The sequence below is a fragment of the Salvelinus sp. IW2-2015 genome, linkage group LG27 (genome assembly GCF_002910315.2).
Source record: "Salvelinus sp. IW2-2015 linkage group LG27, ASM291031v2, whole genome shotgun sequence".
In the NCBI taxonomy this organism is placed as follows: Eukaryota; Metazoa; Chordata; class Actinopteri; order Salmoniformes; family Salmonidae; genus Salvelinus; species Salvelinus sp. IW2-2015.
Genome location: NC_036867.1, coordinates 20067906 through 20091540, shown reverse-complemented (window position 1 = coordinate 20091540; position 23635 = coordinate 20067906). Strand labels below are relative to the sequence as shown.

The 23635-nt window shown below is 40.5% G+C and overlaps 1 protein-coding gene and 1 long non-coding RNA gene across 4 annotated transcripts in view; one reads left to right on the top strand and one right to left on the bottom strand.

The window, feature by feature from the left end:
- sugct (succinyl-CoA:glutarate-CoA transferase) overlaps positions 1-23635 on the top strand; it is a 163747-nt gene that overhangs the window by 24544 nt on the left and 115568 nt on the right. For all 3 annotated transcript variants that reach the window (XM_023972952.2, XM_023972951.2, XM_023972953.2), the window contains 3 exons: positions 7732-7827; positions 23261-23332; positions 23537-23634. In XM_023972952.2, the coding sequence (XP_023828720.1) occupies positions 7732-7827; positions 23261-23332; positions 23537-23634 (266 nt within the window). The remainder of the gene's footprint in view (positions 1-7731; positions 7828-23260; positions 23333-23536; position 23635) is intronic.
- Positions 1-23635, bottom strand: part of LOC111953578 (uncharacterized) — a 54541-nt gene that overhangs the window by 30727 nt on the left and 179 nt on the right. The gene's annotated exons all lie outside the window — the stretch shown is intronic.

Below are 23635 nucleotides of genomic sequence, written 5' to 3'. Positions count from 1 at the left end.
ATTTTCCAGTCTGTGCTAGCAAAATAGTCCTGTAGCTTAGCATCTGCTTCATCTGACCACTTTTTTATTGACCGAGTCACTGGTGCTTCCTGCTTGTAAGCAGGAATCAGGAGGATAGAATTATGGTCAGATTTGCCAAATGGATGGCGAGGGAGAGCTTTGTATGCGTCTCTGTGTGTGGAGTAAAGGTGGTTTAGAATTATTTCCCCTCTGGTTGTACATTTAACATGCTGGTAGAAGTTATGTAAAATTGATTTAATTTTCCCTGCATTCAAGTCCCTGGCCACTAGGAGCGCCGCCTCTGGATGAGCGTTTTCCTGTTTGCTTATGGTCATATACAGCCCCTTGAGTGCGGTCTTAGTGCCAGCATCAGTTTGTGGTGGTAAATAGATCGCTATGAAGAATATAGATGAGTACTCTCTAGGTAGATAGTGTGGTCTACAGCTTATTATTCAGCGATTGTACGTTGGCCAATAGTACTGATGGCAACGGCAGATTAGCTACTCATCGCCAGATCCTCACAAGGCACCCCAATCTCCTTCCGCGATACCTTCATCTCTTTCTCCTGCGAATGACGGGGATGAGGGCCTGTTCGGGTGTCTGTTGTAAATCCCTCTTGTCGACTCATTAAAGAAAAATTATTCGTCCAATTCAAGGTGAGTAATTGCTGTTCTGATGTCCAGAAGCTATTTTCGGTCATAAGAGACAGTAGCAGCAACATAATGTACAAAATAAGTTATAAACATTGTGAAAAACCAAACAAAATAGCACGGTTGGTTAAAAGCCCATAAAACGACAGCCATCCCCTCCGGCTTCATCTTCAGTCTGACCTAACACTTTCTATTTTCTGAACTGTGTCGGATGTCCTCAAGGTGCTACACATAGCGATTTTGATGGTACCTACACTATTCAGTGCTTGTTTTCTCACAAACTGAAATTGAGCGAACTGTGCAAATTTTTAACAACCAGGAAATGAGCCATTTCCACTAGATAACACAGCCACAAAGTCGGAATGCTTTCTCAGTTTTACAACCAATGCTGCTCCGGCTGGAGAAATTAATAGGCGAATATCACAGCTAACCACAACACTGGCGGATAAGTAACACTGTGAAACACTGTCATTCCACTGTTAGTGAAATAATGTTATGGACATTTTCTGTAATTACAATGCAAAAAAAAAAAAATGTGTTGGTGCTTTTAACTTTTAGTTTGTTAACTGTTCAGTTAGGAAATGTGCTATGATGTATTTTTTGAAGAAACAAATATTTTGTAGTAAATAAATCCATAATATTTTATGAATATTTTTATACAAAATACATGGTATGTTTCTCCCCACAGCCAGCAGCAACATTAAGCAACATTAAGCTGCTCTTAAGCAGCTACACAATAAGATTTGGCCATGCACAACCTTTGTTCCACCGTATTATTAGTGCCCACAAGCTTTCTGGTCCTATAGTTTCTGAGCAAAACTTTGGTTTTGCTGTTCGGATGACTGTCCATTTGACCCAGTCGCCACAATGCCTGAGATCTGAAAACACTCAGCATACACTAGACCTGATTCAGTGACTATCAATAGAGATTCTGTCTCCTGTTGAGAGCGGAGACCAGACCATTCCGGCGCCAAGAACGTAATTCCATTTAAATCAATGGAGTGTGAAGAACGTCCGCGTTTACATGTCGGCCCAGCGCTTGTGTCTCTCCTGACAGCATGTTGCCGTGTTCTCTCAGACAGGACGAGTTCAAAGCTGGATCATGTTAGGCTCCTTGGCTGCGTATTAATCTGAGGGATGACACTGTTGCTTTAGGAGAATGGTTTATGTCGTGCTCTCGTTTCTCTCACATCGTAACATGGGACCCATGTGACAATTAAGCTCCACTCGGGTACATTGATAAGGCATGCAGAGTAAGCGGTCTAAGAAGCAGGCCTTGTTTAAATAGAACTTGGTGCTTTTTAAAATTTCACTAGATGGATCGATTTAATGTAGGCTTAACTGACAGGCAATCAGTGAACTAATTATTCAACTGTCTTGACATTGCTGCAGGGTATCGGTAGATATTCGTTTTGTAGCAGTCTTTACACATTTTGATGGCTATGGTTACTGTACCCTGGAGGCCCCACTGAAGTTAAAGATCCCCATCCTTCGAATGCCAGTGGTGTCACTTGCACTACGAGGCGAAGAGGACATTTGAGATTTACTGAAGCCTTTACAAATATATGTCCTCCTGTAACAGTACGAGAGCACATCGTATCATCTTTGTGAAAAATGTCTATTTTCCTCCCACCAACACCTGAAACATTCCAGTGTAACCTTTTCTATTGTCTTATCGTGGCAGGTCGAGTGAAAAGTAAAGCTCAACAAATATTTGCGAGGCTGTTTTCTGCAGATTGCGGTTGGATTGAACCAAAATACACAAATTTAAGGGGTCCTTAGGGAACTAACCCAAATTCACCCCTTTCTCACAGCAGATCTGATGTCCTTGTTCTGTACCATACATCACTTGGCCAGGGACTGTTAAGTCATACAATGCCTTCAAAGTATTCACACCCCTTTACTTTTTCTACATTTTGTTGTGTTACAGACTGGAATGGATTAAAAACATATTAAATTGATAGGTTGTCATTGGCCTACATGCAATACCCCATAATGTCAAAGTGGAATTATGCTTTTAGAAATTATTACATATTAATTACAAATGAAACTCTGAAATGTCTTGAGTCAAGCATTCAACCCCTTTGTTATGGCAAGCCTAAATAAGTTCAGCTGTAAACATGTGCTAGTCGCATAATAAGTTGCATGGACTCAATCTCTGTTCAATAATAGTGTTTAACATTATTTTAGAATGACTACTTCATCTCTGTACCACACACATACGATTAACCTAAAGGTCCCTCAGTCAAGCACTGAATTTCAAACACAGATTCAACCATAAAGACCAGGGAGGTTTTCCAATGTTCGCCAATGGGTAAAAATAAAAATACATTAAATATCCCTTTGAGCATGGTGAAGTTATTAATTACACTTTGGATGCTGTATCAATACACCCAGTCACTACAGGCCACCTTCCTAACTCAGTTGCCAGAGAGGAAGGAAACAGCTCATGGATTTCGCCATGAGACCAGTTACAGAGTTGAATGGCTGTTATAAAACTGAGGATGGATCAACATTGTAGTTACTCCACAATACTAACCTAAATGACAGAGTGAAAATGAAGCCTGTACATAATACAAATATTCCAAAACATGGATCCTGTTTTGAAACAAGGCACTAAAGTAAAACTGCAAAAAAATGTGGCAAAGAAATTGACTTTGAGGCCTGAATACAAAGCGTTATGTTTGGGGGAAACACAACACTCTGAGTACCACTCTTAATATTTTCTAGTATGGTGGTGGCTGCATCATGTTATGGGTATGCTTGTCATCAGGAAGCACTAGGGAGTTTTTTGGGGGGTGAAAAGAAACGGAATAGAGCTAAGCACAGGCAAAATCGTAGAGGAAAACCTTGTTGTTTGTTTTCCAATAGACACTGGGAGACATTCACCTTTCAGCAGGACAGTAACCTAAAAAAATCCAAATCTAGACTGGATTCGCTTAGCAAGACGACATTGAATGTTCCTGAGTGGCTTAGTTACAGTTTTGACTTAAATTGGCTTGAAAATCTATGGCAATACTTTAAAATGGCGGTCTACAACAACTTGACAGAGCTTGAAGAATTATTTAAAATAATAATGTGCAAATATTGTACAATCCAGATGTGTACAGCTCTTAGAGACTTACCCAGAAAGACTCACAGCTCTAATCACTGCCAAATGTGATTCTAACATGTATTGACTCAGGGGTGTGATTTACTTATGTAAAATTAGATATTTCTGTATTTCATTTTCAATACATTTGCAAAGAAAATATAAAAACATTCTTTCACTTCGTAATTTATGGGGTATTGTGTGTAGATGGGTGAGAAAAAGTATACATTTAATACATTTTGAATTCAGGCTGTAACAACAATGTGGAATAAGTGAAGGGGTGTGAATACTTTCTGAAGGCCCTGTACATCTCTACATCAACGGTAGGTTTTCCACGTGATACACTTCTGAGGTACAAGATAAGGAGGTACATATACATCAAAGGCAAGTATCAGATTAAGTTCATGTATGTGCGCTAGAGAGGGCAGCTTTCACGCAATCAGATGTCATAGAATCATAAATTGGCTATCTACCCACAGTATAAAAACTGCAATATGCCTCATCTGCATAAAAGGTAATAAAAATGGATGGTATTGTTTTATAAACAGCTTTATATTATTAAAAAAATATTTCGTTTTGAACTATTACATTTCAGCAGTGTACATTTCAACTTTCAAAGCTGCATTTAGATTTAAACAATTTCTTCCTGCTGAAGAACATTTAGATTTTGACTCTGATTGTTGAATCCCGCAATTTGGTTATAGTTCAGTAGGGGCTTTGATTATTTCCAGGAATCTATGTTAGAGAGTTGACTTGTATTGCCAATTCTCACTCGTGAGCCTTTATATTGTATCAGACCATGTTGCAGAAATAACCGATCAGACTCTGTGTCCTTGGATGATACAAATTCACACAAAGGATGTGGTTTTGGGAGGTAGCTCCAATAATACAATTGTTTGTATCCCTATGTTTTGGGTCAGGGAGTTCTTCCTTGGAAGTTTTTTTCCCACCCTTCATACATTTCTAAATGCACCCACTAATCAAACAAGGCAGTCCTCTGATATCTGGAGTGGTGTTGTGTGTATGTGGATTGTGGTCGATGCATAACGTCACATCTGAGGCTTTTAGGTCATGGTTGCTGTGGTCGACCCCTGGGCTGCCAGAGATAGATATATTACCCCTCCCCTCCATGTCCAAGTGTGCATTCCTACTGATGTCTTGTGGCCACAGTAATCTAACCTCTGAGCAATTTGATGGTGGCTGGACACAAACGAGCATAAAGGGATGGCCAATCCAGATGACCTTTTATTCCCAATCCTTTGGCTCAAAGGGTTGCCAGATGCATAATTATCAAACCTATTTGTTGTAACTTTTTTTTAGTCACATTTGAAGTTTGTCTTTTCTGTGGTGATGGGTTGCCTGATGTAGAACATCCAATATGGTCATTAGCTGACAGTGAGTTAAAGGTTATACATGTAACATTTCCACCTGCATGTAGCGCCAATTGTCAATTACATACCAGTAGTAGCAAAGGAATAGAAATCCATGAGAGAACGTTTTAGAACGCATACTGCAAATTACTTTTTTTTTCCTGTGACTAGTCTTTTTCTGTGACTATGATTGGTTCCCATTCTTGATAGCAAAAATGTTAGCAATACAATTTTGGATCATTATGTGAAGGTAAGAAGCAGTACTAAGACATTTCAGGTTGTTCTAAGCAGTGTCTTAAAAAATGATTTAAGTTATGGCTAAAATATTACTTAAAGCTCCTTTTAATATATATGCATTATATAACTTTTGCATTTACATATAGTATATTTCCAAATTGAAATGAGAAACTTCTGCAATTGGCTATCAGAGTTTGGTGCATATTAACCAGCGGGTTAAATTTGGCATATAACATCTTTTAATTATGTGATTTTCTGTTTGTTAACTGATTTTGTGGTTGAGAAGAAGACGTTTTCCTAAAAATAAAAAACAAATAATATGCAACCATTGTTCAACCTGAGCATGACGTCATTGCAACCAGTTTACCACTGTTTGTCACAATATCAAGTGGTTCTTTAAACTCAGAAACACATCCTTTTGAAATAACATCTGTTAATACTCTGGGGTTAATGTAAGGATGAGCCTTTTACAATCATGGTTTGGAATAAAGACACACACATTAAATGTGTAACCATGATTGCAGGATTGGCTTTTGAGTGCAAACAGTTCTCATGATATGGAGATGTCAGTGCCAAGGCAATGCAGCCTACAATCTGTTCACAATATGGATATTTCATTCTAAGAATCATTTGAACACACATCTGAGCATATTCTTAAGGTTACAGAATCGAGACTTATTTGATATTGTTCTCCAACCATGTTTTTTTGATTTCTATAGATGGATGCATCAAATAATCCAACTCCAAGATAAAGTAGGAACATGTCATGCAGGATGCTGAACTATGTGGATGCAATGTGAGCAGAGGGACAGTTGGCTCTGGAAGAGCTCTCGTGCGATCTCCCTGACAGGCCTAAGTGGCGGGGAGAGTGACTGCTGTTCTGGGACCACATTTCTGTTTCACCCAGTGAGGGTGAACTCTTTATGGCTTACACTTTATGGGACAATTACAGGACTCGAACCACACCAGCGGATAGTGGAATCGGCCCAAAATTGGAACCAGTGGAGGACTAAGACTGACCTATCAGAATGGAGCGCAGGCACACAGAGGGACACAAGCTCAGCTTTTTAAAGGCTTGTTTCTGTTGTCCTCATTGCCAGTTTACCTACTTGACTTTAGTAATCCCTTTAGACCATTTTTTAAATTTGGTATCGTCATCATGGCCCGCTTGTGGTTTCTGTCAGGGAAATTCATACCCTTCCAATCTAAATTAGGATAGCTCCTGGCAGGCAAGTAGCTCAAATAAATACGAGTTAGAATGAATGGCTTGGAGAAGTAGAAAATTAACCAAGCCGAAGTCATGGATGTCTGAAAAGCATACAGTAATTTATTCTTCTGCCTAAAAGCAACAGTGTGGAGCAAATGATAGGCATTGGAATTGCTACTTGGTTCTTGTCCTGTGGAGTAGTCTTGCGGTACTTGGCATGAATGACCACCCCCCTCCATCCGAACGAAGTCCCGACACAAGACACAGTATAAAGAATGACTTGAGACATTCTTAAATAGAAGTTGGGATTGAATTGTCATGCAATGCTATTCATATGGCATCCACTATTGTCATCATCAATCTTGCTATTATTACCAATTTACACAGATGTTTACACACTTTCAGGTGTGATTGTTTGACTTTGTTGAGAGTCCGTTAATAAAGAACAAACTATAGAGGTCAAGAAGTTGACCGGTGTTATTTAAACACGAAGAGAGACAGTATGTTCCAAAATTGTGCAAACAGTGGACAATTACCTGAATGTAGAAGCTGTTGGAGATGGATAGGCCCGACGCATGGCTGTGTGCCAGGCCAGGCTTGCTGTGGAAGTTGGAATGGGGCTTAGAGGAAGAATGCAGATGCTGTGTGGAGACCCTCCATCCCATTTCTGATATTAAATCATCACTACAGGGCTTTGATCTTGGCAAACTCGCTGAATGTTCCTTTAAACATTTGCGTCAACAGCTTCTAAAAGCATCAGTGTTTACATAGCTAAATATTGTCTCAGCTAAAGAGCCGCTCATATGAGGTTTCATCTGGGCATTGTCAACTCACCCCGGGAGTCTGCCATTGACACAACAGGAGATGCTGAAATGCTACTCTTAGTGCTTAAAACCTTCAAAACATCTAATATATATCAGCTGGCAATAGACAGTTGCTATTTAGTGAATGATAACTCGATAAGGAAAAATAGAGGTGAAGCATGTTGCAAGACGTGGTGGAGCTGTTGCTTGTTTTCACAACAAAGTGCTGTGAATGTTTAAAGTTAACTTGACTCACTAAGCAGCGGGGTGTAATGAGCTTGCTGACAGGTCATAGATTTAAAGCTTGGCTCTCACTGTCCCCTTCTCTTGCTCTCTCTCTCTCTCTCTCTCGCTCTCGCTCTCTCTCTCTCAGGTGGCTTGTCTCACACACATTGCTGCCAATTACCTCAATGCTGGGAAGGAAGCCAGGAGATGGGGAACAGCCCATGAGAGCATCGTTCCATATCAGGTGCAGTGCAACTAGCGTGCTTTCCACTTAACCAGGTTTCCTTCATTTATTCCCTTCAGTCGGATACAGTAGCTTTACCTGTGTCTTGGAGACCGGTGGCTTGATCGGTTGCAACGGTTTCCAATATGCATAGAAAGTGGATATGCATGGCCTCGTGACACAATGGTCACATGTCAACACAACTGGATACACCCGTCATCTTTGACAGGTTCTATTTGATACGGCAGCGCTACAGTACCAAGCAAAAGAGTGTAGAAACGATTGCTAACTAACTGTAAACAATTTTAGCTAATTGTGAGGCTAAACAATTCACTTATTTAGCATTAATTATCCACTGCAAATATCAGTGCTAGCTAGCGCGACGGTGTCTCCAAAACATACTTTTTTTAACGTTCTATGAGGTCTCCACTTTCCATGCGCATTAGATACTGGAGGACCGGTCTTGGTCTCAGACCAAAATGTTAACAATTCGTTTTCAGAGGTAAAATCAGGTGTGCAGAATATTTGTTTTCACATTTCTACAATTTCAATTGTTTGATATCTGCCGTGGAAGAACGTTTTAATTGCATAATTGTTCAATTTGATAACCGTTCAGTGAAAATTGCTCAGTAGTTCGGCTGGGAGAAAGTGCTTATGAGGAGATTTGAAGAATGAGCTCACCAGCCTTCCAAACAGGACACAACAAAGTATTTACTGTGATTTACAGTAGATTCTGTTATTGAAGTAGATAATGTGGTTAGGAACCCAACTGAAGTTTATGATGTGTCATGCCACTAAACCAGACTGCCCCCAAGCTGGTTTCAACTGTCACTCCCAGTTGGATTCTAACCACCATTACTTTTCAGTAGAGCAGAGGGCCCTGCTCAACCCACATTTTCGTTACTGTGCACTGCAATAATATCCGTTTTGGATTTGTTTGCCACAGTTAACATTGTTTTCAATGTGGCTCAGGGAGTTCAACAACATCACACTTTGAACATTGTACTAACTTATGTTTCTCCTTTCACTTAAGCCAATTCCTTCTTCACCACTTAGTGCATTCATTAATCTGTTCCTGTTTGGACCCTGTTCATGCGACCATCATTCATACCAAATAAAATGTATTGGTCACATACACGTGTTTAGCAGATGTTATTGCAGGTGTAGCGAAATGCTTGTGTTTCGACCTCCAACAATGCAGTAATATCGAACAATTTCACAACAATACACACACGTCTAAAGTAAAGGAATCGAATTAAGAATATATACAGTTGAAGTCGGAAGTTTACATACACTGAAGTTGGAGTCATTAAAACTAGTTTTTCAACCACTCCACACATTTCTTGTTAACAAACTATAGTTTTGGCAAGTCGGTTAGGACATCTACTTTGTGCATGACACAAGTCATTTCTCCAACAATTGTTTACAGACAGATTATTTCACTTATAATTCACTGTATCACAATTCCAGTGGGCAGAAGTTTACATACACTAAGTTGACTGTGCCTTTTAAACAGCTTGGAAAATTCCAGAAAATGATGTCATGGCTTTAGAAGCTTCTGATGGGTTAATTGACATAATGTAAGTCAATTGGAGGTGTACCTGTGGATGTATTTCAAGGCCTACCTTCAAACTCAGTGCCTCTTTGCTTGACATCATGGGAAAATCAAAAGAAATCAGCCAAGACCTCAGAAAAAAATGGTAGACCTCCACAAGTCTGGTTCATCCTTGGGAGTAATGTCCAAACTCCTGAATGTACCATTTTCATCTGTACAAACAATAGTACGCAAGCATAAACACCATGGGACCAGGAAAGAGACTAGTTCTGTCTCCTAGAGATGAACGTCCTTTGGTGGAAATCAATCCCAGAAAAACAGCAAAGGACCTTGAGAAGATGCTGGGGGAAACAGGTACAAAAGTATCTATATCCACAGTAAAACGAGTCCTATATCGACATAACCTGAAAGGCCGCTCAGCAAGGAAGAAGCATCTGCTCCAAAACTGCCATAAAAAAGCCAGACTATGGTTTGCAACTGCACATTGCGACAAAGATCGTACTTTTTGGAGAAATGTCCTCTGGTCTGATGAAACAAAAATAGAATGGTTTGGCCATAATGACCATCGTTATGTTTGGAGGAAAAAGGGGGAGCTTGCAAGCCGAGGAACACCATCCCAACCGTGAAGCACGGGGGTTGCAGCATCATGTTTTGGTGGTGCTTTGCTGCAAGAGGGACTGGTGCACTTCACAAAATAGATGGCATCATGAGGAAAATTATGTGAAGATATTAAAGCAACATCTCAAGACATCATTCAGGAAGTTAAAGCTTGGTCGCAAATGGTTCTTCCAAATGGACAATGACCCCAAGCATACTTCCAAAGTTGTGGCAAAATAGCTCAAGGACAACAAAGTCAAGGTATTGGAGTTGCCATCTCAAAGCCCTGACCTCAATCCTATAGAACATTTGTGGGCAGATCTGAAAAGCGTGTGCAAGCAAGGAGGACTACAAACCTGACTCAGTTACACCAGCTCTGTCTGGAGGAATGGGCCAGAATTCACCCAACTTATTGTGGGAAGCTACCCAAAACGTTTGACCCAAGTTAAACAATTTAAAGGCAATGCTACGAAATAATAATTGAAGTATGTAAACTTCTGACCCCCTGGGAATGTGATGAAAGAAATAAAAGCTGAAATAAATAATTCTCTCTACTATTATTCTGACATTTCACATTCTTAAAATAAAGTGGTGATCCTAACTGACCCAAGACAAGGATTTTTTACTAGGATTAAATGTCAGGAATTGTGAAAAACTGAGTTTAAATGTATTTGGCTAAGGTGTATGTAAACCTCCGACTTCAAATGTAAATATTTGGTTGAGCAATGTCATAGACTAAGATACAGTATATACATATGAGATGGGTAATGCAAAATATGTAAACATTATTAAAGTGACTAGTGTTCCATAGTTAGTGGCCAGTGATTTCAAGTCCATGTATATTGGGCAGCAGCCTCGAATGTGCTAGTGATGGCTATTTAACAGTTGGATGGCCTTGAGATAGAAGCTGTTTTTCAGTCTCTCTGTCCCAGCTTTGATGCACCTGTACTGACCTGGCCTTCTGGATGATAGCTGGGTGAACAGGCAGTGGCTCGGTTGGTTGTTGCCCTTGATGATCTTTTTGGCCTTCTTGTGACTTCGGGTGCTGTATATGTCCAGGAGGGCAGGTAGTTTCCCCATGTGATGCGTTGTGCAGACCGCACCACCTTCTGGAGAGCCCTCCAGTTGCGGGCGGTGCAGTTGCCGTACCAGGCGGTGATACAGCCCGACAGGATGCTCTCGATTGTGCATCTGTAGAAGTTTTAGGTGACAAGTCACATTTCTTCAGCCTCCTGAGGTTGAAGAGGCGCTGTTGCACCTTCTTCACCACCCTGTCTGTGTGGGTGGGTGGACCATTTCAGTTTGTCAGTGATGTGTACACCAAGGAACTTGAATCTTTCCACCTTCTCCACTGCGGTACTGTCTATGTAGATAGGGGGGTGCTCCCTCTGCTGTTTCCTGAAGTCCACGATGAGCTCCTTTGTTTTGTTGACGTTGAGTGAGAGGTTATTTTCCTGGCACCACACTCCCTGGGCCCTCACCTCCTCCCTGTAGGCTGTCTCGTCATTTTTGGTAATCAGGTCTACTACTGTTGAGTCTTTTGCAAACTTGATGATTTGAGTTGGAGGCGTGCATGGCCACGCAGTCATGGGTGAACAGGGAGTACAGGAGGGGGCTCAGCACGCACCCTTGTTTGGTCCCAGTGTTGAGGATCAGCGAAGTGGAGGTGTTATTTCCTACCTTCACCACCTAGGGGTGGCCCGTCAGGATGTCCAGGACCCAGTTGCACAGGGCGTGGTTCAGACCCAGAGCCTCAAGCTGATGAGCTTGGAGGTGTTATGGTGTTGAATGCTGAGCTATAGTCAATGAACAGCATTCTTACATAGGTATTCCTCTTGTCCAGATGGGATAGGGCAGTGTGCAGTGCGATGGCAATTGGATCGTCTGTGGATCTATTGGCGCGGTAAGCAAATTGAAGTGAGTCTAGGGTGGTGGGTAAGGTAGAGATTGTATGATCCTTGACTAGTCTGTCAAAGCACTTCATGATGATAGAAGTAAGTGCTATGTAATTTTGTTCAGTTACCTTAGCTTTCTTGGGTACAGGAACAATGGTGGCCATCTTGAAGCATTTGGGGACAGCAGACTGGGATAGGGTGAGATTGAATATGTCCGTAAACACTCCAGCCAGCTGGTCTGTGCATGCTCAGAGGACACGGCTAGGGATGTCGTATGGGCTGGCAGCCTTACGAGGGTTAACATGCTTAAATTACTTACTCACGTCGGCCACGGAGAAGAAGGCCACGTTGGTGGCAATGTGTGTTAAGCTTGTCCGGAAGCAAGACGTCAGTGTCCACGACGTGGCTGGTTTTCCCTTTATAGTCCGTGATTGACCCTGCCACATACGTCTCGTGTCTGAGCCGTTAAATTGCAACTCCACTTTGTCTCTATACTGTTTTATAGCCTTACGGAGGGAATAACTAATCTTTTTGGATTCTGACATATTCCCAGTCACCTTGCCATGGTTGAATGCGGTGGTTCGCGATTTCCGTTTTATTCTAATGCTGCCATCTATCCACGTTTTCTGTTTAGGGTAGGTTTTAATAATCACAGAGGGTACAACATCTCCTATTCACTTCCAGATAAACTCAGTCACCGTATCAGTGTATTCGTCAATGTTATTCTCGTAGGCTACCCGGAACATATCCCAGTCCGTGTGATCAAAACAATCTTGGAAGCGTGGATTCCGATTGGTCAGGTATAATTTATCTACAGTGAGCTCCAAAAGTATTGGGACAGTGACACATTTGTTGTTGTTTTGGCTCTGTACTCCATGAAGTGACGATCCATTCAGACCAGCCTTACTGCTTGAACTTTCATACCTACATTAAATGGAGACATGTATACCTCTAATAATGCCACTTAGTTTTACATTCCATGCACTTACTTAAATGTTAATATGAAGTTGCAAACGCTTGGCCTTGCAGGCTCAACAGTGGTTTCAAAGTCTGTTGGCAGCATGTGCTGGTTTGCTAACCCACTGAATGCAAAGTTAAGTGCCAAGCAGTGATGCATCGGGTCCCATTTTTACAGTCTTTGGTATGACTTGGCCAGGGATCAAACTCCCAACCTTCTAATCTCATGGCAGACACTAACCACAAGGCCACTGAGTTTGTACTGATAAAGGCCCACTCATTAATTTGAGAACCAACAAAATGGCAGACTCGGCACTTGGTTAGTATTAGTATACTATTAGGCCTACCTCCTACTATCACTTGTTTTGATTCTCATACAAAAATACACCTGAAAGAAGAAGCTTCACCATCCTATTTTGATATTGGCCTTATTTATTTTCTATTCATATTTCACCTTTATTTTAGCAGGGGAAGGCCCATTGAGACCAAAGTCGCACCTAGTCTTTTTGTCTCACTAAATCAAGATGCATTATTTGTTTTGTTGCACTAGAAAACAGCCCCACCACCTCTTGAACCCATTCGAAAAGCATTTGAATGGGTTCAAGAGGGAGCTTGAGTGAGCACAAGTCTCTCATACTGCTCTTTTTAGTAAGCGAAGACACTGGGAGGAACGGCGCACTCCATTTTGATCTCAATAAAGATTTTTTTACACTGCACCTCATAGAGATTTATGCAATCGGCAAAGTCATTTTTTAAAATGTTGTTCCATTTTGATTATAGTGTTTTATGTTAGAGTGCGATTTAGACAATTATCATAAAACCTACGTAATTAGTCAACCAATCAGAGACTACCATTGGATAGATAAATGAGGTAGATGTGTCATGTAAAAAACGGTTGAACATTGAGGATAGATTTCAATCACAAAATATTAGTGTGAATTACTTTTGTCCTTGCATTATTTTTGTGGTAAAAATGGCTATTTTGCTTGAGGTGTAGTTTTTCCCCTGATTTCCTGTACTTAGCCGTTACTGTACTTACAATTTGGATTACATTTAGAATGGGGGCAATAAATAGGTGTTTTGTTCCTCATCCAAATCAATGTTGTCATTTCTATTATACATTGAGCTGAGCGGCGTATTTATATTATTCTGTCCCATCTGCTTTTTGAGCACTCTGGGTTACACTGTGTGTTGTCACTGTGTGAGTGTCCCTGTCAAAAGTTTGGACACACCTACTCATTCAAGGGTTTTAATTTATTTTTACTATTTTCTACATTGTAGAATAATAGTGAAGACATAAAAAAATATGAAATAACACATTTGGAATCATGTAGTAACCAAAAAAGTATATTTGAGATTCTTCAAAGTAGCCACCCTTTGCCTTGATGACAGCTTTGCACACTCTTAGCATTCTCTCAACCAGCGTCACCTGGAATGCTTTTCCAACAGTCTTGAAGGAGTTCCCACATATGCTGAGCACTTGTTGGCTTTGTGTGTGCAAAAAAAAAAAAAAGTGTGCAAAACTGTCATCAAGGCAAAGGGTGGCTACTTTGAAGAATCTCAAATATATTTTGATTTGTTTAATACCTTTTTGGTTACTCCATGATTACATATGTGTTATTTCATAGTTTTGATATCTTCACTATTATTCTACAATGTAGAAAATAGTAAAAATAAAACCCAAACTTTTGACTGATATTGTATAATGTTCTTATAATGACCGATATGTTGGAGATACATCAATGTATTCATATAAATGCCAGCCAGCCAGGCCAGTTCAGCTTTGATTTCTGTTTCTTTTGGTTTCCTTTTTGCTGTTGTGATTACTCTTGGGGAGATTAACTGCAGATAGATGGGCGGAGAGTTTGTCCAAACATTGCCACTTGTCTGGTACATTTTTCTGGATTTTGAGCCTTTAGTGATAATACATGTATACCGGCACTATAGGTCAGGTCTTGCCCAAACACAGCAAATAATCGATGCCTCTTTTTGAAACATATCTCATGTGTTTGACTATGAAGGACTGAAGGAATGATATTTTATCGATGTAGAAAAAAAATGTTTATGCATTTTCAGACTAAAATGAAGTTATTCATTTTTGTGGTGTACATAAACCCACATAGGCATGCAAAATGTGCTAAAAATTACACCATTGCGGTGCATTTTATGAAGTTGTGGTCAGGTGCTGTCTTTCCCCTAATGTCTTCATCTTGTCATGAAAAATACATCTTTACCTGCTTGTAACAGACCAGTTGGTTGTAATATGCTTATATGAGGTCTTCTCAACTAGAACACCCATTTACAAACAGAAAAGGACGTTGTGCCAAATTTAGTCAGCCGTTTTATTATGGCACAAGAGGGATCATACGGTTTGTTTTAATGCTGGTATTGGAGTTAGATTAAGTGCCTGTGCCCACAAAATAATGCATATCTGTGGACAGAAAGATTTTTGGTTTATCAGAAAATGAATCATGTGGGTTTTCCATCTGACATTTACATGTAATTCGATAGCTGCGTTTTACTCGCCGCGAGTAGGCCTATTGTGGGATTGGCCATGATTTATATTTTTCCTATAACCGTTTGGTCTCCGTATTGGAATAGAATAATAAAAGAAGGAAAATCTATATCAATGTGGTGTGTTAGTGTGTGGGAATATGCATGATTGTTGTGATTCTGTATGTTTAAATAAGTAAATGTTATGGATTTGTTTCAGTGTGCGTATTTTCAAATGCTTCTGTGCATGTCTTACATGCGTATATTGCCAAGTTTGAGAATTGAATTGAACTATATTTTTTTCTCTGAATGTCAGTGTTGATATACAGTACATGTTTAGTTTATGTCCCCGCACATCTGTTTTTAGTAGGAGGGAGAATGTACATACATTGGGTTGGGTCTTATTGTGTGAACATGATATTAAGGCCAGTATCTTTGGTCCAATGAGTGGCACTTGTAGCGGCACTCCCTAAGTGTACACTCTACCCACAATGCCATTCTCCCTTGGGCCTGGGATGAAACAGTGGCTTTGGTTTGGGTTATGGTTGGGCTGTGTTATGTGCAGTGCGGCCAGTTCCGGTCCACACATGAGAGGGGATGCGGCCTGCTTAACAGGGTATCCGGTTTTAGGATCAAGGAGACGGGTTCTCCTCTTGTTTTTAACTATTTGCCCCGTAGCTGTGTGTAGCATTGACTAGTGACTTTTATGGAGGAGGAGGAGAGACATTAAACTCGTTCCACAGAAGTGGGAGACTTCAGAAGGGAACGTCATAGGAAACAGTTTCTGCAGCCTTCTCTTTCATCTGGTGCTCTTTGTCTGCACACAGTTCACAATCTGATGTAAAGTGATGACCTCTTCTGCTTTACTTCCGTTTTCAGTCCCATACTGTTATGAATTGGCTTCAAGATTATATCATTAAGATTATATCATCATTATAGTTTGGATTTGCATCTTAACCCAGATAATTAATGCAGTGGATGATTTGACAGTCCATTGTTGTACTAGTGAAAACAGAATATTGTCAAATTCGATTACATGGTAAGTGGCAGGCTGTGGCACATATTGTCCTGGAAAAACCTTGTATCTAAATTGCAGTTATTTTCAATTCATTACAATAATGTGTCATGACTCTAATGCCAATCAAAGTAATTTAGGTCTTACATAGCGGTTTCACATATCGTCAGCATCCTGGAACAACCTATTTTCCCAAAAATGTTCAGGTGTAAAGAAAACGGAAAAACTAATTTCGCCCCAGCCTTTGCCAGAGACTGAGCTTGCCTCAGACTGCTCATGAGTCATTTGAGAAGACCACCTGGAATCAAAGCAAGCAGGGTGATGTTCCCAAGCCATGTGGCCTTCTCGTCCCAGCTCAGCTCCAAACCTTAATGGTTAAGATACTGTTACCTCCATATCTAGTCACAGCTGCAATAGTCTCTCAGTTTCAAATAACCAGACTACTAGACTCACTTAAGCCCTGATGCCCAAGGAATTAAAAAAATAATAAGCATAGACTCTTGAATTACCTCATTTAAAAAAAAAAACGTATCTTGTTGGAACAACTTTGTATCTCAGTCGAACGACTTTGTATCTCAGTCGAACGACTTTGTATCTCAGTCGAACGACTTTGTATCTCAGTCGAACGACTTTGTATCGCAGTCGAACGACTTTGTATCTCGTTTGAATAACTTTTTACTTAGTCCTTCAAAGAAGATACTAAGTTTTTCAAACAAAATACTAAGTTGTTTGAACAACTTATTATCTAATTTGAACGACTTAATTTGTATTTTGTCTAATAGGCCTCATTTGCAGCTTGTCAGACCGTGTAATGGTTGCATCAGCCATTTAATTTGTAGAGCACATTTCCCACACTCAATGCACATGTGAAGCTTGTTGGTGCTTGCTTCTGTGCGCAAATCATTTGACCGCTGCAGTTTGAGTTTATTTATTCCCTTTTATTTATGAAAATAAATTAATACTGGCCTTTTATCATTTACAATTTATTTAAGATGTTTTAGCTTAATTGATTTATATTATGGTGTTAGTATTCCAAGATTTATATATATATATATATATATATATATATATATATATATATATATTACAGTAGCCTATGTATTGCATACCTAAAACCTCTGTTAATACGTTTGAAGTCCTTCAAAATAGAAACTACATATCCTAATGTTAGAAAGTAGAATATAAATTAGATATAGATACTGTGGGTGGGGTAGGCTAAATAATTACAAACGAATAGGCTTAATTAAAATAATGGTGATTAAAGGAAATGAGAAATCCTAGACAAAGCATTCCCAGAGCTTGTTGCTGAGCAGTACCAGAGCACAATTGGAATGGGAGAGAAGGCCAACACCATATTTTAAATCTGCTCGAATTATTCTCAATTACATGCTCTGGCATACAAAATAAGCCCTGCTTTAGGCTATCAAAGAACTGTCACTGAATATTCATATCAATGGATGGAATCAGTAAATTAATGGCTGCAACTATCATTACACGGTTTGACAAGCTGCATAACAAATGAGACCTAATTTGACAAAATAACAATTAAGTCATTCAAACGAGATACTAAGTCATTCGAATGAGATAATACCAAAGTAAAAAAAAAAAATTTGGGGGGGGGGGGGGGGGGGGTGGGGGGGGGGGGGGGCTTGGGCTTCAGGTTACTTAGCAAAATTGACAACATCAAACACTCTGGTAATTAAATGTTTCACCTATTATATATGATGTAGCATGGGGATTATGGGACTGGAGGATTATTTTGTGTTGTCGCCCATTCAGAGGGATAGTACATTTTGTCAAGGAAACTAGTTGTTGGTATGTGAAAGGTTATCCAGGTTTGTAATTGAGTTCATATTCCATATTTTGTCCGTTTTTTTTATTAAATATTTCATGCTTGTTTTTTTAAATAAAATATTTCATAATTCATTATTATCATGAAAACCAAACCATTGCGCTGTTCTGTGAGTGAAGTGAGTTTAGCCTATTGTCCAATGAGCCAACCACGGAAACTGACGACTCCATTTTAACACTGTTGTTCCTCGCTGTCCATTCCCGTTCAGGATTCATGCCAGCATGTGAGGTGCCCTGGTGGGAGGACAATCGAGGGAACTTGCATTAGGTCAGAGAGGCATCAAACTGGGCCTGTCTGTCTACAGAGCTGTCTGAGTCTAAAGTGTTGCAGAGCAGTTTAAAGGGCGATTGTCTGGGCCCAGTGGGAAACTGGTTTTCTCCCCTCTCTTTTCTGCCACAGTCCTCCACCATCGCTCCCCTTCCTTAATTTGAAATAATTTGATCTGATGGCTAAAAGTTTGTCAAAACAAAATCTCATTAACCACTGTCTGTGCACTTTGTTCCCTAGTTCCCTTTGTCCCACTGGCTGGCAAGGAAGATGAGCTGCGAAAATGTGGGGGCTAAAAGGGGATAGCAACATGAATCAAAGCTTTGTTTTAAGGTGTATCACCCCAGACAAACAATGAAGCATGTCTTGATTTACTCCAGAGTGAGGGTGGGTGGAAAAAACTTCAGGGGTAGCCGGGTGGTTGCAAGGTTATGCCTTTTAAATCACTCCCCGTCGAGACAGCACTGTCAACAAATGCAAGCCTGAAAGCGGGAAGTTGATGACTGTTTTGTCTCTTGAAGTAGTGTATGGGAATTGGGAAAGAAACTACTGGATCTCCACCGAACTCTCAAGGAAGTTTCAGTTCAAGGGTCAGAGGTTCCTTGTTGTTTGGTCCTCCATACCTGTTACCATATCATTGAGTGTCTCTGTGATTTAGCAAATCAAGTAATGTCCAGATCAGTAGCCTGATTGGTTCCCCCGAGAACATCTGGATGGTGAACTCATGGTCTCTTGCTCTGGATCTGTATGGAACTTTTAGAGGGGTTACTAAACCTTAAAGGGGTGTTCCACTCAAAATACAACATAACTATATAACTACACGAAACAAAAATATAAATGCAACATGTAAAGTGTTGGCTCCATGTTTCAGTAGTTGAAATTAAAGATACCAGAAATGTTCCATATGCACAAAAGGCATATTTCTCTAAAATGTTGTGCACAAATTTGTTTACAGCTCTGTTAGTGAGCATTTCTTCTTTGCTAAGATAATCCATCCACCTGGCAGGTGTGGCATATCAAGAAGCTGATTTAACAACATGATCATTACACAGGTGCACCTTGTGCTGGGGACAATAAAATGCTGCTCTAGAATGTGCATTTCTGTCACCCAACACAATGCCACAGATGTCTCAAGTTTTGAGGGAGCCTGCAATTGGCTGCTGACTGCAGGAATGTCCACCAGAGCTGTTGCCAGAGAATTGAATGTTATTTTCTCTGCCATAAGCCGCCTCCAACGTCATTTTAGAGAATTTGTCAGTATATTCCAACCAGCCTCACAACCGCCAACCACGTGTATGGTGTCGTTTGGGCGAGCTGTTTGCTGATTTCAACATTGTGAACAGAGTGCCGCATGGTGGGTTATGGTATGGGCAGGCATGAGCTACGGACAATGAACACAATTGCATTTTATCGCTGGCAATTTAAATGCAAAGAGATACCGTGACGAGATCCTGAGGTCCATTGTTATGCCATTCATCCGCCGCCATCACCTAATGTTTCAGCATGATAATGCTCTAGTTAAATAATCATCTCCTTACAACCAACATTGTTGCATAAAATAAATGTTGCCCTTAGTCAATGACTGAACAAACCGGGATTTAAACAGAGCAATAATTTTAAAACAAAATAACCACTCTCTCTGCTTCTCTGCCATCATTTATTTGTCTATTACAGATCAGTCTCTCCAAAGTGTTGCTCCTTAAACTACACTACATGACCAAAAGTATGAGGACACCTGCTCGTCGAACATCTTATTCCAAAATCATGGGCATTAATATGGGTTTGGTCCCCCTTTGCTTCTATAACAGCCTCCAATCTTCTGGGAAGGCTTTTCACTAGATGTTGGAACATTGCAGCGGGGACTTGCTTTTATTCAGCTACAAGCATTATTGAGGTCGGGCACTGATGTTGGGCGATTAGGCCTGGCTCGCAGTCGGCGTTCCAATTCATCCCAAGGGTGTTTGATGGGGTTGAGGTCAGTGCTCTGTGCAGGCCAGTCAAGTTCTTGCACACAGATCTCATCAAACCATTTCTATATGGACCTCGCTTTGTGCATGGGGGCATTGTCATTCTGAAACGGGAAAGGGCCTTCCGCAAACTGTTGCTACAAAGTTGGAAGCACAGGATCGTCTAGAACATCATTGTGTTCGGCAGCATTAAAATGTCCCTTTACTGAAACTAAGGGACCTAGCCCGAACCATGAAAAACAGACCCAGACCATTATTTCTCCTCCACCTAACTTTACAGTTGCGCTGTACATAGGGGTAGGTAGCGTTCTCCTGGCACCCGCCAAACCAAGATTTGTCCGTTGGACTGCCAGATGGTGAAGTGTGATTCATCACTCAAGAGAAGGCTTTTCCACTGCTCCTGACGAACAGTTCTTGTGCTGACGTTGCTTCCAGAGGCACTTTGGAACTGCAACCGAGGACAGGCGATTTGTACGCACTTTCAGCACTCAACGGTCCCATTCTGTGAGCTTGTGTGGCCTACCACTTTGCTGCTGAGCCGTTGTTGCTCCTAGACGTTTCCACTTCACAATAACTGCACTTAAAAAAAAAAAAAAATAATGATATTTTTTTATTTAACCTTTATTTAGCTAGGCAAGTCAGTTAAGAACAAATTCTTATTTACAATGACGGCCTACCGGGGAACAGTGGGTTAATTGCCTTGTTAAGGGGAAGAACGACAGATTTTTACCTTGTCAGCTCAGGGATTCGATCCAGCAACCTTTTGGTTACTGGCCTAACGCTCTAACCACTAGGCTACTTGCCACCCCACTTACAGTTGACTGGGGCAGCTCTAGCAGGGCAGAAATTTGATGAACTGACTTGTTGGAAAGGTGGCATCCAATTAAAATTTTCTGAGCTCTTCATAAGGCCATTCTAATGCCAATGTTTGCATGGCTGTGTGCACGATTTTATACACCTGTCAGCAACAGGTGTGCCGGAAATAGCGAAATTCACTAATTTGAAGGGGTGTCCACATACTTTTGTATATACCGTGATTTCGAAAAGTATTCAGACCCTTGACTTTTTCCACATTTTGTTACGTTACACCCTAATTCTAAAATGGATTAAATAAATAAACATCCTCAGCAATCTACACACAATTCCCCAAAAAGAAAAAGCATCAACAGGGTTTTTAGAATTTTTTGCAAATGTATAAAAATGAAAAACTATGCTATGAGACTTGAAATTGGTGCATCCTGTTTCCATTGATCATCCTTGATGTTTCTACAACTTGGAAGAGTGGCCAGACGGAAGCCACTCCTCAGTAAAAGGCACATGCCAGCCCGCTTGGAGTTTGCCAAAAGGCTCCTTAAACTCTCAGACCATGAGAAACAAGTTTCTCTGGTCGATTGAAACCAAGATTGAACTCTTTGGCCTGAATGCCAAGCGTCACTTCTGGAGGAAACCTGGAACCATCCCTACGGTGAAGCATGGTGGTGGCAGCATCATGCTGTGGGGATGTTTTTCATTGACTGGGACTGAACATCTCTGGAGAGACCTGAAAATAGCAACGCTCCCCGTCCAACCTGACAGAGCTTGTGAGGTTCTGCAGAGAAGAATGGGAGAAACTCCCCATGTACAGCTGTGCCAAGCTTGTAGCATCATACCCAAGAACACTCGATACCAAAGGTGCTTCAACAAAGTACTGAGTAAAGGGTCTGAATACTTATGGAAATTTGATATTTCAGTTTTTATTTATAAATTAGCAAACATGTCAAAAATAGTTTATGGGTTTATGGGTTATTGTGTGTAGATTGATGAGGGGAAAGAAACAATTTAATACGTTTTAGAATAAGGCTTTAACCTAAGAAAATGTGGGAAAAGTCAAGGGGTCTGAATACTTTCTGAAGGCACTGTGTGTGTGATAGATATATACGCTACCGTTCAAAAGTTGGGGGTCACTTAGAAATGTCCTTGTTTTTGTCCATTAAAATAACATCAAATTGATCAGAAATACAGTGTAGACTTTGTTAATGTTGTAAATGACTATTGCAGTTGGAAACGGCAGATTTGTATTTTTTATGGAATATCAGCATTTGTGGGTTCAATTACAGGCCCAAAATGGCCAGAAACAAAGACCTTTCTTCTGAAACTCGTCAGTCTATTCTTGTTCTGAGAAATGAAGGCTATTCCATGCGAGAAATTGTCAAGAAACTGAAGATCTCATACAACGCTGTGTACTCCCTTCACAGAACAGTGCAAACTGGCTCTAACCAGAATAGAAAGAGTGTGAGGCCCGGTGCATAACTGAGCAAGAGGACAAGCACATTAGAGTGTGTAGTTTGAGAAACCGACGCCTCACAAGTTCTCAACTGGTAGCTTCATTAAATAGTACCTGCAAAACACCAGTCTCAACGTCAACAGTGAAGAGGCTTTTTAGGCATGATGGTCTGTCGTTTCTCTTTGCTTATTTGAGCTGTTCTTGCCATAATATAGACTTGGTCTTTTACCAAATAGGGCTATCTTCTGTGTACCCCCCCTATCTTGTCACAACACAACTGATTGGCTCAAACGCATTAAGAAGCAAAGAGAATTCCACAATTTAACTTTTAATTAGGTACACCTGTTAATTGAAATCATTCCAGGTCACTACCTCATGAAGCTGGTTGAGAGAATGCCAAGAGTGTGCAAAGCTGTCATCAAGGCAAAGGGTGGCCGTTTGAAGAATCTTAAATATAAAATACATTTTGGTTTGTTTAACACTTGATTACACACACATGATTACATATATGTGTTATTTCATAGTTTTGTCTTCACTATTCTACAATGTAAAAAATTGTAAAAATAATGAAAAGCCTTGAATCTTGTTTTCAGGGTTTCAGAACCAAAGATGGATACCTGGTTGTGGCTGCGGGCAACGACAAGCAGTTTGTCAAAGTGTGCAAAGTAAGTAGCATGACCCCTCATGCATTATCAAACAGCATAAAATACATCATCTTGCAATTTCATATTGGGCTTAAATGTTACTTTTAGTTCATCTTTCCTGTCAAAGTTTGCTATTAGGGTTAGTATTTCACAGTGCTACTAGTATCACTGAACTGTCACCCAGAATCCCTCCCAAGTGACTTAGTATTGACTTTGTGTTTCCAGATGCTAGGCCTGAATCATCTGTCTGACGAGCCCAAGTACAAAAGCAACACACTCAGAGTGCAGCATCGCCAAGAGCTGCTTCACATCCTCTCCCAGAGG